Below are 15,721 nucleotides of genomic sequence, written 5' to 3' on the forward strand. Positions count from 1 at the left end.
ATGCTAGATCTTTCTGCATTCCCACTGTGCCAAAGTCCAAGTGTTTCCAGAGGGGTGAATTCCCCTTTTGTGAGCATTCTCCCCTGCGATGGGCTACACCTGACACTAGGTGGCGCCAAGGAGGCCTTCCCATTTCAGACCAGACATTGTGGCCTGACTGGCTCCTGAGCCACAGAAAGCCTTGATCTTTTCTGATGGAAATAAAGGCAGCCATCCAAGCAAAAGGTGAGACAATTATATCAAGGTGTAAATTGTATCAACAGGTGCCTGAGGAGGCAACACAGTCTTCGCCAAGATTCCTTCCAAAAAAGCACAAAGCACCCTCTGAAGCCCAGCTTTGATCTTTCCTGTGAAAATAAAGCTGAGGCTGCCACCATCCCTCAGGCTGACTGGGGGGCAGGGTGAGTCTGGAGCACCCAGCAGCACCCATGCACTTTTCTGAAATGTCCTCTGGAATTAGGATGGGCCGGGGCAGTGAGTCAAGCCAAAAATCTGGCAGGGAAGCCCTGCCCCAACTCATACATACTCTCAAGGCAGGCGTACCTAGCACTGGCCATGCATTGTGTTGTTTTGTTTGGTTTGTTTTGTTTTAATTCAAGCAACCACCAATGAAGCCAGCAGGGTCTCTCAGGGGAAGTTGTGGGCAGACCAACCCCCTGACTCACTGTGGTGAGGCCCTGGGTGGGTGGTAGTCCCTCAGGGTGGGGTTTCTGCTGGGTTGTCCCCCACCAGCAAGGCTAACCTGCAGCCCTGTCCCAAGTGATTATCTTTCTCAAGTGGGAACAGACAGCTTCGTTGAGCGAAGGAGGTACTCTGGATGTTACCCTGGTCTGCCCATCCTCTGGGTAAGTCACAGGGCTGGCAGCAATCACATCAAGTACAGCACGGGGCATAGAGAGCTGTAGCCCAACCAGTGCTGGCAGACCAGGAGATGGTCACCTAGGTGGGTCTGGTGCCACCTCCTGTGTTTCTGGCTGCCTTCCCTCCAGCATCCCTTCCCCTCCCCAGGCTCCCAGTGAGAAATATTCCTCTAAAGTACCAGGGACCATCCCAATAAAACAGACATCTTTACAAGAGGGTCCAGGCTAAAAGAAGCAGTCTCTTCAGAAGGGGTGTCACATAGTAAATCACCCAGTGGGGTGAGGGTTTGAGCGGGGTGGGGGGGGGGGGCGAATAAGAAGGAGAAAAAATATGTAAATAAAGCCTCTCCACCTAGTGGTAGAGAGAAGCTCATCCCCAGGGCCCGGGGCAGGAAAGGACAGAAAAGAGGGGCAGCTACTTTATTTTGTTCACGTATATATATATTTATCGAGCTCACACGTCGGAAATTTTACACACTGAATGCCTTTAGTCTCGGGGCCACCCCTCTCCTTCTAGAAACTAATCTCCATGACCCAACCTGCTTAACCCCTGTTGCACAAAGATGTCTGATGCAGAGCCCACCTCAGACATTGGTGCACAGCCTGTCCTGCAGGGGGGAAGCGAGAGTATCTGGCAAAGGCCTGGGAAGGTGAGCCTGCTTTCACCCACAGCCCAAGATGGGCCCCAACCTCTGGCCTCACCCAGTGAGGAGGAAGGGGCCCCACCACCCACCATCACCCTTCCATGCCAGCTTGCTATTGGCATGGCCCCGGGTGCAGAGGTGCCCACAGAGTCAAGGGCGGGCTGAGAGCACAGCTGGCGCTCAGGCTTGAGAGTTGAAGGTGGGAGGTGCTGAGTAGCGCTGGCGGGCGTGCTTCTCACAGTACAGCTCATCCCCCACCCAAAAGTGCCCACGCATCTTCAGATTCAGACTGCAGTCAGCACAGGTATAGCAGCCGGGGTGGCGGTACCGCCCCTCCTGGATACGCACAGCCTGGTTCCTGCAGACAGAGGTGCGAGAGCCATTAGCCTGGGGGTGGGGAACCGCAGCACCAGGCATGATGCCCCCCCCAGTCCCATTCCCCCAGGGGCGGCACCTGGGAAGACCCCAAATCTCAGACCTTGACTCCCAAAGCCTGCCCTTCGGAATTTCACTTCAACAACCCTCCAGCCCCCACCCCCATGCCCCTTAATCCCCTAAAAAAGTTGTTCCTGCCCCAGCAAAAGGCAGATAAACTCCTTCTGGGTTGTGAATGCGGCAGTGGTTCTCCCAGTGTGGTCTCAGGTGTCAGGATCAGCAGTAGCACAAGCTAGGAGTGTAAAACCTGGGCCCAGGGACCTCCTGAAGAGGCCCCGGGATGCTCTCCCACGCCCAGGGCTCTGCTGCTGCTCTTTGAGAAGCACCATGTAAGACCCTTTCCTTGTGTCACTGAGGCAGGCTGGGGACTGTCCCATTCTGCAGATGAACCACCAAGGCCCAGGGAGGTTAAGGGATTTGCCTAGAGTGAGTCAACTGACCCTCCCCACTGTGCACGGGAAGAAGTTTGGGGGGGGGCTTTCAGCAATTTCCCAGAGAATGTGGCTGCTTTGTAATGCCACCCACTGAGAAAAAATGAACCTACCTCTGGAAAATTCGTCCTGTTCCAAAGGGGGTGTGGGAAGGGTAAGAGCAAGATTTTCCAGGAGAAGGCACCTCCTCTAGAGGCAGAGCTCCAGAGGTTGGGAGATGATTGGAGAGAAATGAAAAGCACTAGCATGTCTTACTCCTTTGGGGCCGGGGGCCGGGGGGGAGGCAGAGGGGAAGAAATCAGGGAGTAGATGCAGCAGGAAGAAGCCAGCAGCTCAGGCATTCTAAGAAGACTGACAATGACCTATAGAACCCCTCACAGATCCACTGTGGCAATGGGCCCTCCCCCTGACTGGTTGTGAGATACAGGCCCCTTTGAAGAGCACCCCGGGCCCTGTCCCCAACCCTGCCTCCCAGGCCACCAACACTCACGCAATGCTGGTGCTGCACTTCTCACACGTGTGGAGCTTGGGTGGGGTGGCCAGTGCTCTGGAGGTAGGCAGGGAGGCCTGGGGGCTCAGTGAGCTGGGCAGGAAGGCAGGTGTGCCATCTGGGAGGGGTGGGAGCAGACAGAACACATCAGAGCTGGTCTACCGCAGCAGCAGCATCTAGGCTGTATTTATTTACACACACTCCACCTGCTCCAACATGCTCTGAGGACACTCACAGGCGCAGCTACAGGTGGGCCTCTGAAGGAACACTGGGCATGTGAGTGGGGAATGGAGGGAGGAAGTGATCACGCCAGATCTTTGGCTGAGTCTGCGCAAGTACAGGAAGCACGTTCAAGGCTCAGGTATAGGCTGAGCTAAGGCAGCAAAAGGGAGCGTGTGCACCGTCTGACACGGCAGGCCAAGCAGCTGTTTCCTCTCGCGTGGCCGAGTCGTGATGATATTCAGAGACGATAATAATAGGTAATAACAGCACCATGATACACCTTTGTATGGTTTTCAAAGGGCTCTTACCGTGTTTCCCCGAAAATAAGACCTAGCTGGACAATCAGCTCTAATGCATCTTTTGGAGCAAAAATTAACATAAGACCCAGTCTTAATATAATATAATATAATATAATATAATATAATATAATATAACATAACATAACATAACATAATATATACCGGGTCTTATATTAATTTTTGCTCCAAAAGACGCATTAGAGCTGATTGTCTGGCTAGGGCTTATTTTTGGGGAAACACAGTATGTGCATTATTGCAATGGGCCACGCTCAGATGTTATGGAGCAGGTAAGCTCACCATTTGCAGCTGACACCGAGACTCCAGGGGTGATGTCACCAGCCATCAGTGCTCCCCTCACCCCACCGCCTCCCCGTGGCCCCTCTAGGGGCCCTCCCATACCTCAGGGTCTTGGTGGACAGGACCAGCTCTAAACCTTTCCCCCCTACCGCCTGCCTCTGTGAACACCCCCAAGGAGATAAACAGACATCAGAGTTGAAACCAACCACCAGGTTCTGCTGATTCTGCCACTCACATATTTCTCCTGACCATCATCACCCTCTTGTACCCTGATGCCACCGCCCAGGCCGGCCAGGCCCTCCCCATCTCTCCCCTGGACTAGGGAAGTGACAAACACACACACACACACACACACACACACACACACACACACACACTCCTACAGCAGCACTGTCCACGTCCTTGGGAGCTGGGCAGGCCTGTGAGCCTTAATAAATAGAGGTCCTGAGCACCTTCCATCTCCACACTGCACATGGCTGGTCCATCCACGGGCACAGCAAATGTCTGCCAAGAGCCCGTCTCATTTGGTATCGTCTGTACTCTCACTTTGGCCCTGCCTGGCATTATTTAACCAGCCCTCCTGGGTTAGGCCACTCCTAAGCCTGGCATGTGAGGCCTCACAGCCAGGATGTAACCTCCACGGCCACCCTCCCTGCTGCCAGGCCCGCTATTCTCTGATCCCACACCCAAAAGCCCTCAGGCAGGCGGCCAGCCTCCACATTCCAGAGTCTCCCGTGCCACCATCTGAAGGCCGTTTTTAAAGCCTTCATCTTTGTTCAAGGGCCACGTCAAATCCCTCTTCCTCCATGAAGAAGACTCCTGATCCCAGCCAGCACCTGGGGCACCTCTGGTAACCCCACCAGATGGTAAATAAGCTCCGTCAGTGCAGGGCCTGTGGCTTCTAGAAGTCAGGGCCCCTCGGTGCCTGCTCCCATGATGAGCACTTAAGAAATACCAGCTCAATAACATGTCCATTCAGGGTCCCGGGGTTTCCTGGGGAACCTCCTTCCCCTACCTGAGCCCCTCAGGGCCTCACCTCTCTCCTCAGCCTCCAGGACTTCCTGCAAGAGCCGAAAGGAGCTGGACTGCCGGGGAGCCGCCCGCCCCTCACGATTTTCCTGCAGCATCTTGAAGACTTCCGAGTCCTCTCCCAAGTGGAGGCGTCCCCCTTCTGAGTCCACACTGCAGGGATGGGAGGCAGCCAAGAGTGAGGGTCCATTCTGGGTGTTAGGAAGATTATGGGGGCAGCGAATGGGTGTCCCAGGGGAAAGGATTCTGGGGGTCAGAGGAAAGCCACCTGGGTTTAGACAGGCGAGGGCCCCGCATCCCTCCCTGGGAAGCCAGTCTGTCTCCTGCCCCTGCCAGCTCTTCAAGGTCCCACCCCACCCTCCAGGGCCCACGGGTACCTGAATCTAGGGCTGGAGGATCTGGGCCCCGGGGAGGGCGGCAGCACCCGTACGGCCGAGTCGCCAGCGCGGCCGAGACCCGCCTGTGGGAAGGAGAGGCACCAGGGGAGGAGTCAGCGCCAGGGCCGTGGCCAGCACACCCATCGCTCTGCCAAGGCCAGCTGTTCCCAGGCCCGACACCAGAGGGCTCCCGGCCCTTGCTGACCAGCAGGTCCCCTACGGGACCATCACCTTGACCCTGCCCTCAGTGCCAGGGCACTTGGGACTGCTCCTGCTGGGTCCCAGAGGGAAGGGAGGCAGCACCCAGCCGTGACGGTGTGAGGGTTCTGCAAGGGGGCTGGGTGAGGGGCAGAATGAAGACCAGCGGGCACTACCAGCTAAGTTCGGACACAATGCAAATTCCTCTGTTATCTCAGGCCATGTGTTTGGAAAGACGTTGCATGTTGGGGCCTGGCTCCTCCGACAGAACAAGCAGAGAAGCCAATCCTTTTGCCGTGAGGAAAAGGCTGGGGCTGCACAAATGACTTCCCCTCCACACATGCTGGTTTCCCTTCTAAGAGGGCTGGGATCTGGGCTGACCAGCCTCTCCCGGCCACCCTGGGAGGTGTGGTCATGCCTCATGCAGCCTTGGGGAGTCAGGCCAGGCCAGTTCTGGGCCCACACCCCAGCAGCAATGCCCCCTCCTCGTGTGCACCGTCCATCTTGGGCTCTTTCAGTGGCTCTCCACCTGAATATCTCGCCTTCCACCTCCTGGTGCCCTGCTTCCTGGCCTCAGCACCCTCCCCCACTCTGCTCCCTCTCTGACCCAACCCTATGCAAAGGACAGCCTCAGAGGTCACCAGGCGGTGTGGTGCTGAGAGCAGTTTCCTAGAAAGCCACATTCCCTTGACCTTAAAATTCAAAGACAGGAACAAATTATGGGGTCAAATGAAAAAAATTGCATGAGCTCTTTAGGCTAAAAGTAGAAATGTCAGAGTCTGGTGAAGACAGCCCTAGCCTCTCACCAGCCTGCATTCCTCTGCTCTTTGCTCTTTGGGAAAACGTTCTACAGGTGAGGAGACTGAGGGTGAGAAGGGCAAAGTAGCTGGTCTAAGCCACCCAGAGAGTTGGAGGCAGGGCTGTGAGGCCACACCAGGGCTTCTGGGTGCCCAGCTGGTGCTGTATGGTCAAATAACAGACGGTGAAAATTTCCTCAGGAATGACAGCCAGCACCAGCTCCCTCCTCAAGAATGATGTTCCTTGGCCGTCCTAGTATGTGCCCTGCACCGGGACACTGGGCAATGGGGAGAGAGCACTGAAATCTGACTCAGTCCCTTTGAAAGCCAAGTCCTCACGCCAGTCAGAGGGAGTGGCCCTGTTCTCATTTCCCATCTGCTCACTAAGGCTTTTGCCACCCTGGAGGGGGCAACCTCCAGTTTCCAGAAGGGCACCATAAGGGCTGATGACATCCTGAGCTTGGTGCAGCCTCAGCGTGCTCAGGAGCCAGCAGCAAGGCCATAGCCACAGCTGACTGGGGCGGGGGCATCTCATCTACCGTGACCGCTTTCCCCTTCCTCCCACCAGGCCACCACACCTTGGTGGAGAGGCCCCAAGTCCCTCACTTGGAGCAGCTCTGCCTTTCTCCTCTTTCCCTCCCCCTCCACTCGCCTTCTGAGAGGGGACCTTTCATCTCTGAGTCCAGAAAACCTTCTCCCCTGCCCATTAAGAGCTGTCTGTGGCCAGCACCTCTCCAAATGTGTTCTGGGGGAACACGGGATGTTAATGAGTGAGTGGCAAGGGAGGGAGGATGCCGGGAGAAATTCTGCCGTTAAACGAGTATAGGAAATGAAGAAAATTAAATGTGTTTCTTTCTCTTAAGACTTCTTAGAGCCTTTAAGGGGCTAAGGTGAGTGCCCCGCGGGATCTGTGGGACCCTGTGACTCCCACACTATCTGACCCCAGCCTCACTTGGAGGTCAGAATGTAAGCGTCATTGGGTTGGGATTTCTCTCTGTTTTTCCACCACTGCATCACCATAGCCTAGAAGGGTGCCTGACACAAAGCAGCTGCTCAATAAATATTTGTTGAAGGAATGACCAGGGGCCTCGGGTCAAAGATGGGGCCTCAGAGAGCGAGGGGCCTGAGTCGGAGGCATAGACAGAGGAAGAGGGCTTGTTCCAGGTTACATAGTGGAAGTGGGACTAACCCTCTCCTGCCACCTCTCCCTGCCACCCAGCCCAGGGCTCAGGTGACCTTTGCAGGCATCTGATCCCTGAGGGCTCCTTAAAACAGATTGGTGCCCCCACACCACTCCTCACTCCAGTGTGTGATTCAGTAGGTCTGGGCTGGAGCCTGAGAATTTGCATCCCTATCAAGGGCCAAGGTACTGCTGGTGGTTTGAGAACCACTCCCTATACCACCTTCATGCCCAGAAGGACAAGGAAGGGGGCCAGGATGGACGGACGGCCCCTCTCCAGCCATGCCCTAGGACAAGCTTGCTCCTGGCTGGGCTCTGCCAAAATCTCTCCAGGAGGAGGCCCCCAGGCCCAAACACACAGGTCTTGCTTGTACCACTGCTTCCCCTCCCTCCCCTCATCAGACTCGAGTTTAAACCCTGCCCAAACTCTGCCCGGTCCTACCTCCTGACCTTCCAGCAAAATTCCTGACAAAGCTTTCTCAGGCCACCGCAGCCCACAATCATCTCTCTCCTCCCAGAAGGCCTCCTGCTTTTATAATTAAGACCACACTGTTTAGTGCTTAATTGTTCCAAAATTGTTTTGCATATTTGTCTTATCTCCACAGCTACATTTTAAATTGTTTAAAGGCCATGGAACACATCTCCATGCCCTCATTGCCTGGCAGGCCACTAGGCAGGCCTACAGAGGGTCACCAGGGAGCCCCTTCTGTGCAGTCTCCAGAGGACCCCCCTCCTTCCTTCTCCAGAGCCCCCAGTTTCTAGTCCCCTCCCCCAGCCATCTCCAAAGGCTCTGCTCTCTGGAATGCAGAATTATCCAGAGGTAGGATTCCAGCAGCTGGGCTTCATCCCCTTCACCCCAAAGGCTGGACATGCCCTCCCAACTCTGCCCCTAGCAGCTGTGGCCCAGAGCTGTCGGCTGCCTCACTCTCTCACCTCCCCACCCCTGTCCTGAGAGAGGAAAAATACCATAAGGGGGATTGGACTGTCACTAGTGGACAGTGAGACCTGGTGGGGAGGGCCCAAGGGAGAAGGGCAGGGGTGGGGGTCAGACACAGAGTAGGCCAAGTGCAACTTGAGGCAGAACCACAGTCCCGCTGGTGGTTCCCTGAGCTGCGCCAGAGGAGGAAGAAGGGGGATGGGGTGGTGGAGTTGGGGCACGCATGGGGCTGGAATGGGGAGGAATGTGTTCAAGAGATGCAGCCAGAGCCAAAGGGAACCATCCCAACAACAGCAGCAAAACTATGTCAGCGCTGACCCAAAAGAAACACTGGAGAAGGGAGGACGCCAGCAGGAAGCGGGGAGGTGGCAGTGAGTGGGCGTGAGGAGGCGGAAGGCCACCTGGGACCAGCCGGGCAGGACCCGGTCGCCAGTGTGACCCACCAGCAGACAAGATGGCCTCCTCACTCAGGAGAGAGGAGTGCCTGCTGCTAGGAGATGGAGGGGCTGGCTGCCAAGGTAGGACCAGCCACCTGCAGCCCCATGGCACCACCGGCAACCAGTGGGCATGGGAGCCTCTCTCTTTCCCCCAATATCCTCACCTGTTGGCTTCTGGGGTGGCCCCCATAGGACAGGCGGTCAGCAGCAATGGGTCCCGGGGTGTGTGCCAGGCTCTGGAAACTGAATGGGGGAAATGCACGGTGTGTGTGCCAAGGTCCCCACCCAGCCTACCCCAGGGAAACAGAGGGTGCCCCAGGGCCCCCTAAACACAGCTACTGAGATTTCGAGAGACCTGATGGTCAGGGTGTCCACCCCCTACACTCACCTGCGGCTGATCACCGCCTCTCCAGGGAGGGGGTGCTGGCTGGTGGGAGACTGGGTAGAGAAGGGGCTGCTTGCCCGGGGGCTGAGGGAGGCCGGGCTGGAGCAGGAGGACCGGAGGGAGAACTGGCTGTCAGAGTGCGTCCTCACGGAGCCCTGTGGACACAGGGCCAGGAAGAGTGGGCTTCCCATCCCACTGGGCCTTGCCCCTCAGGCCTCCCCCATACTTCAGGGCGCTGGGGCTCCCAGCTGAGGGCACCATCCTACCTGGAAACGTGTGGCCAGTACCTCCACAGAACTTTCCCCATTGGTCTGCCCAGGAGAGGCAGCCCGGGACCTGAGGAGAGGGCAGAGAGGCAAATGTTCACAGGGCTCCTGCAACCCTACTTAGCTGGTAGGGGGTAGAGATGTCAGCTGTCCCACACCAGGTTCTCAAGAGCAGTGAAGTATCCAAAATGTTCAGACAGCAGGTTGTAAACTTCAGCAAAAAAGTTACATAAATTCAATTTTATTAAAAACTCCTCACACTATCCCCACTACCACCGCCTTTCTTTTTCCTTTTTCTTTTCTTCTTCTTCTTCTTTTTTTTTTTTTTTTTTTTTTCGGCATTTCAGCCAGATTTTGTCACTGGCCAGCATCAATTTGTAGATCAATTTTGGGGGAGACAGCAGATTTCATCCAATAATCCTTTATCTTTCAGCCATGGAGAAACTAAGCTCAGAGTGGGAAAGTGAGTTGCCCAAGCTCCTAAAGCCCAACCAGAGGCTGTTCCCCACCAGCTCCGCCGCTGACGGCCAGAATGGCTTTGAGAGGGTCACTCCTGGTTCTTTCCTCAGACTTCTCCCCCGTAAAACAACGGTGGGTAAAACAACGGTGGAGCTGGCCCTCTTCCCACCAGGCAGGCAGCTGTAGGACCTCAGGTCTCCCACCAATCACCAAGGCAGCCAACAAGAGGGCTCTCCCACCCCAACTCCCCAGGACTCTACTTCAAAGCCCTTCCCAGTGGAGCCCAACTGGACCCTTGAAGAGGCCATTGGAGGGGCAGGACCTGGCTGAGGGTGGGAAAAGCGCCTGCGATGTACCATCCCCACACCATTCCTGGATGTCTGGCCACTTCTAGAGAGGTTAGCAAGAACCTCAGGCACCACACACCACACCAGACTCAGCCTCCCTGGGGAGGGGAGTGGAATCAGAGTGGGGGAAGCGTGGGCTGTGGCTCTAGCTCTGAGCACTGCTTCCTGCCATAGGGCTCTGAGCGCCTGAAAGGTCATGGTGAGGGTGTTGTTTAGCGGGGATTAGGTGAGAGCTGGGCAAAAGAAAGAAGAGACATGGAGTCTTGACCTGCCCAACATGGAGCTGGAGGCCTGGGGGGTACTTAGCCAGACGGGGCTGAGTCCCTTTAAGAGGGACCTGAGAGGAAGTGATGGCGTCAGCAGCTCCCTGCCCCTCTAGGCAGCCTCTTGTAGATTTTGGTCCCCTTCCCAGATGCCATGAGGTACTGCCCACCCTCCTCCTCTGAGTCCCACTCTTGCAAACACTCTTGAGCCAGAGTGGCATGAAGTCGTCACTGAAGGGGCCAGGGACCACAGAGCATCATGGGAGCCAGCTTTTACAGCACTGTGGGAGAGCCGGGGCCAGGAAAGGGCATGGAGTCAAGGCTCAGGGAGAGCCTGGTGGTGGGGGTGGTGGCAGAGAGGCAGGAGGTACCTGACTCAAGTTCAAGGCCCACCCAAAGGGCTCTCCTGGCTGAGGGAATCTCCCAGCATTCCTGCTCTGTGACTCACCGAGATGCCCCACCCTGGGGAGCCACCTGTTCCCCCTCCCCCAAGCCTCCAGGCTGCAAACCCCACTAGCCAGGAATCTTCCTTCACCAGCAGGGCCCAGAGAGGCACTGGAGGGAGGGACAGGGACTCTCTGGGAAGGAGCCCTCAAATTCCTCACCTTCATCCTCAACCCCGCCCCCAATCATCTGAACAAAGGCCATGCCCTCTTTGAGGCACACGGGCCCTGGAGACCCAGCCTAAGGCACACCTTTCCCCTCTTCAACCCACTTGATGCCCACACCCAGTGCCCCACACACTTGGGAACCAGTCAAACCCGGGCGTCCAGGTGGCTGATGCCAGCCTGCCCTACCTGTAGCTGCATGCCCAGCTGAGCACAGGGTCACCCTCAGCCCACCCTGCTGCAGGCCTGGAGCCCCAGACCTTCTCACAGATGAGCCAAAAGGGCCTGGGAAGACCAGGCAGGGCTGAGGACAGGGGAAGGGGCCACCAGTGCAGTGGGCTAGCAGAGGGGAGAAGAACGCTAGCAGACCTGGCAGAGGTGGTGGATAGAGGGCCTACCGGTCCAGCTGCAGCCGCAGTGGGGAGGGGCTCTGCCGGATCTTGCTCTGGGCCTCAGCATGAAGCATACCCTCTGCACTCTCCCCGTTGATGGCCACGATAATGTCGCCAGGCCGAAGGTCAGCAGCCTCAGCCTTGCCCCGCTCCGTTACCTGTTAGGGGATGAGGAGTGGGTACTCTGAAGTACCCCCACTCAGACAGTGGTGACACTCAGGGAGGCAGGGAGGAGAGGGAATTACCCTCTGTCCCACCCAAGAAACACAGAAGCTGGTTTGAACCAGACTGACCTGTGTCCCCCTTCAGCATCTCTCTACATGCCCATCAGTGTCTGCCCAGCTAATCAGCTAATGCCCTCCAAAACTGGAGGGGCTTCCCCCCTCCCTCCTCGGTCAGCACTGGCATTCTAACCGGGGCCTCTCAAAGAATGTGTAATGACAGAATTTCAGGAACTGTACTTGGAAATACTTTTGGATAGAGAGCCCTGCCCATGCAATCACACGGGGCTGGTGGCTGCCTGCGCACAGGGGGTCTGCAGGACCACCCAGGCCTGGCTCAAGGGGAAACTGCCAACAACACTGGGGCTCCTGTTCTGGTAACCACCCAAAGTGGCTGCCAGGAGGTATGGGATTGGTGACCAAGGAGAAAAGAGCAGGCCCTGTACTTGGCCCAGCTCCTTTTCACTCCCCAGGAGCCTGTTCCCGATGTGGCCCCCACATCCCCAGGACAAGAGGGCCCCAGCCCTACCTAGGGCTGCACTCCCAGAAGTAGGCGTCTGGCTCCAGAACACAGAAAGGTATCTGTGGGGACCAGGTGGATAGGACAGACCCTATGGGGTACTTTCTCATCTCATGGAACTAGCCCTTACCTTGGTCACCATGATGGGCGTGTGGAAATCCCTGCCCCCGGTGATACGAAAGCCCCAGGGCGCCGGCCCCACCACATCCACGGTCAGCGCCATACCTGAGGAAGAGAAGATGAGAGGTGGAGCCTGCCACCCAGAGATGCTCTAAGGGGGCAGGAGGAAGGCAAAAGGGAGGAGATGGGGTGACAGGTCCGCGCAGTAGCCAGTCAGGGGCTGGAGGTGGGTGGGTAGAGGAAGTGACTAACTCCCTCCCTCACCCCCCAGTTTCACTTCCCCCCAACCCTGGGAAGCCAGGACTCTGAGTTCCCCTTCTCTGTGTTCAGCAGAGCAGCTCCCTGGAGGTAGGCTGTCAGGGTGCCAGACAGGGGCTTGCTGGAGACCTGGCAGGCAGGGGCTGGCAGGTGGTAGGAGATGGCAGCATTTCCTCCTCTCCCCCTCCTCCACCATCAGGGCTAAGTCCCGCTAGTGCTTGTTTCCTGTCCCCAAAACCGACAGCACAAGTTACTTCCTCCCCACTCTGGGGGAGGGCAGCGCTGTGAGAGCAGTGACAGAAGGAAGAGAGTGGTGACACCACAGAGTGTTCAAGTAGTTTTCTGGGTTGGGGATGGCCAAGGTGAGGCGAGGGTCTTCACAGGGGCCTCCTGCTGCCTGCTCAGGCCCTGGCAACAGAGTCCAGCTAGGCAAGCCTGGGCTTCCCACCTCCCCCAGGGGCCTGCGGCCCTCCAAACAGCCCAAAAGAAGGACAGGTTCATCTGCCAAGCTGGGCACACCCACACCCTTGGCACTGGCCGTCAGGGTGAGCTGACTGATGCTGCCTGTGAGCTGGGGCCACAGGCCTCCCATCCACTGCCCCCTCCCTGGGCAAGGGAGTGTCCTTGCAGACTGGCCCTTGTAGGGTTCCTGGAGCCTCTAGTTCTGGAGCCAGGAGCCAACCCAGGCAGAAAGCTGCAGTGTCAGGCTGGGACACCACCCTGCCCAGCACCCACCCTGGAGCTGGCTCTGGGGAGGCCCAGAGGTTGCAAGTGTTGTTCAAATCTATCCAAGGGCACTGGGGCCACCTCCCCACGTTTAGAAGCCTGAGGAGGGGGTGCACAGGCCAGTGGGGCTGTTTGCCCTCTTCCAGGCTCTGTGGCTTCCCCTATGCCCAAGCCCCAGCTTCTGTCCTTCCCTAGGCCCCCGGCCGGCGCTAGCGGCTCACACCCTTGGATTCCCGGACCTTTGAGCCGGACAGTGGACTCCGCGCCGGGCGCAGCTGGGACGTGCCCAGCCTGTCTCCCCGGCTCTCCCAGTTCCGGCGCCCTCTCCGCTTCGAGGCTAAAGTGCCCGCAGGCCAGGGGCTTGGAGGAGTAGAGCCCGGGATGGGGAAGTCCAGTCGGCGCAGAGCGCTATCCCCGAAGCGAGGCTGCGGAGAGAGGGGCTGGGGGCGTGGGAAGGTCCCAGAGCCAAGGGGCGCCCAGGGGGAGCGGGCGCTCAGAGCCGCGGGCGAGCCGGGACGCCGCCTGCTGCGTGGACCGTGCGCAGGTGGGCGCGTTCAGCTGGCCCCCGCTCACCTGTCGGGCTGGGCGGCTGGGTCCAGGAGGGAAGGGAGGGTGAGGAGACGCCGGCGCTCCCGCTGCCGCCGCCGCTGCCGCCTGCCCAACTCTTGGGAGAGCCGCCCGGGGCTCCGGGACTTGCCTCCGCCCATGTGATCCCGGAGCCGCCCCTGCCGCCGCCCCGGCGGGGAAAGCCACCTCCTCCGTGCAGCCCGGCCCCGGCGCTGCCTTCTGGTCCACGCCACGCTGTGGGGCGGGTGACTCTCTCTCTAGAGCCCCCTAGAGGCCGCGACCGTCCTCCCCGAGGTGCCGGGTCCTTTCGACTAACCCCCCGAGTGCAGGGGAGGCGTTCTCGTGGCGTTCCCGAGCCCCACTTCGCAGACGGCTGAGGCTGCGGTCCCCAGAAACTCTCCCCCTGCCCCGCCCCACCAAGGGCCTGGTCTGTCTGCGGTGCGCCCGGCTGGTCCGCCTGCTCCAGGCTCCCACGCTGGCTCAGATGAAGCCCGACACCCACAGAACCCGAACTAGAGCCGCCCCGCCGCCTTCCCGAGGACACCGCGCTAAACGGGCGGTGGCGCAGAGCTTCCCGGCTAGAGATGTCCCGCAAGCCAGCTCCACTCTGGGCGGCTTGTCAGATCCAGGAGGAGATAAAGAGAGGAGATGAAGAGCGTACATGGAGGTCCTGGGGCAGCCTCCTGGGCTACACAGGTCCCTCCCTCTTCTGGGCTGATTCGTTTTCCATTCCTGGCTGCCCTCACCTCTTGCTGCCGTGCCTGGGGCCGGCCAGCCCCAACAACCCCCACTGGCTCCTCGTCCCCCAGGCCCCACCTGGAACCCAAGCTCCAGGGATCAGGAGAGGACAGCCAAGGAGAGGCCCCAGGGGCCAATTCAGAACCATCTGGCAAATGGTTCCCTGAGTCATACCTAGCAACCCTCCTTCTGGGGACCTCATGGCCCACCAGAGCTGGCTCCACCTCCTACTGGTCTTCACTTTGTACTCTCTCTGACAGGCTGGTCTGTTTTCAGGGGGCACACCTGTGGGCACAGCTGTAACTTGCTTGCCTCAAGTCGTCATTCCCTCCTAGTTCCCTTTGCAAAGAGTGCCCTCACCCCCCTCATGCCTACCTATGCCCTGGGCCTCCTCCTCCCTGTACATAGTCCAGCACGCCTCCAGCCTGCTACCTCCCCTGTTCCCAGCCTCCCAGAGCCTCTATTCCCAGTGTGTGTAAGCCACTCGCCTACTAACTGGCCCTGTGTCTGATGGTTGGCCACTTGGCCTGATGCACCCACCCTCCCCCCTAGACTGGAAGCCCTGAGGGAGCAGGAAGCCCCAGGTAGGGTGCCGGCACAGCCTTGGGGTCGCACAGACCTCGCCTCAAATGCCAGGTCTGCCTCTACTAGCCATGTGACCTTGGGCAATTTCCTCAGCTCCTCTGGGTCTCAGTTTCCCCATGTGTAAATGGGGATGACACATAGTTGTGCCGATTGCCCTCCCATGTAAAGCTGTCTGCACACAGGTTCCTCGGAGGGCGAGGGGTTTGGTTTGATTCACTGCTCCATTCCCAGAGCCTAGCACAGTCTGAGCACACAGTAGGCATTCAGTAAATATTTATTGAATGAATATTGTTTAATGATTGAATGTATTAGTCTCTCTTCCATTGCCACCCCACCCCCCATTTGTGGCAGGGACTCTGTTATACGCCTTTTTGTGCCCCTGACTTTGACTTGGACAGTCTCTAGAAACATCTATAGGTTCATCTGCAGGATTTCTGCTCTGTGTGTCCTGCATTTGCAAAGCTCAGGACAAAGTTGCAGTCGGCAGGGCAAGAACCCCTGGAACAGAAAGGGTCCTACTCTGCTCTAAGCCACTCTGTGCCCCTGGGCACCTCACCTCTCTAATGGGAGGAGCAGTGCCAGTGGCCTAAGGTCTTTTCTGGCTCTGACCCCTCAGGTCCCCCTCAGCCCTCA

General features: G+C 58.0%; 1 protein-coding gene across 3 annotated transcripts; it reads right to left on the reverse strand.

The window, feature by feature from the left end:
* Positions 1–1,266: 1,266 nt before the first annotated feature.
* Positions 1,267–14,001, reverse strand: PDLIM2 (PDZ and LIM domain 2). 3 transcript variants are annotated; one of them, XM_019714528.2, is made up of 10 exons: positions 13,772–14,001; positions 12,225–12,319; positions 11,360–11,511; positions 9,285–9,354; positions 9,022–9,173; positions 8,798–8,876; positions 5,085–5,167; positions 4,715–4,860; positions 2,861–2,978; positions 1,267–1,862 (listed from the first exon to the last, which is right to left on the reverse strand). In XM_019714528.2, exons 2-10 carry the CDS (start codon positions 12,315–12,317, stop codon positions 1,685–1,687), a joined length of 1,071 nt encoding a protein of 356 aa, XP_019570087.2. In that variant the 5' UTR covers positions 12,318–12,319; positions 13,772–14,001; the 3' UTR covers positions 1,267–1,684. The 3 variants fall into 3 exon arrangements, with proteins under 3 accessions (XP_019570087.2, XP_019570093.2, XP_074194344.1); XM_019714534.2 differs by having other exon boundaries at positions 13,438–13,863; XM_074338243.1 differs by lacking the exons at positions 2,861–2,978; positions 13,772–14,001.
* Positions 14,002–15,721: the final 1,720 nt, after the last annotated feature.

Source organism: Rhinolophus sinicus, linkage group LG07, assembly GCF_036562045.2.
Source record: "Rhinolophus sinicus isolate RSC01 linkage group LG07, ASM3656204v1, whole genome shotgun sequence".
Lineage (NCBI taxonomy): Eukaryota > Metazoa > Chordata > Mammalia > Chiroptera > Rhinolophidae > Rhinolophus > Rhinolophus sinicus.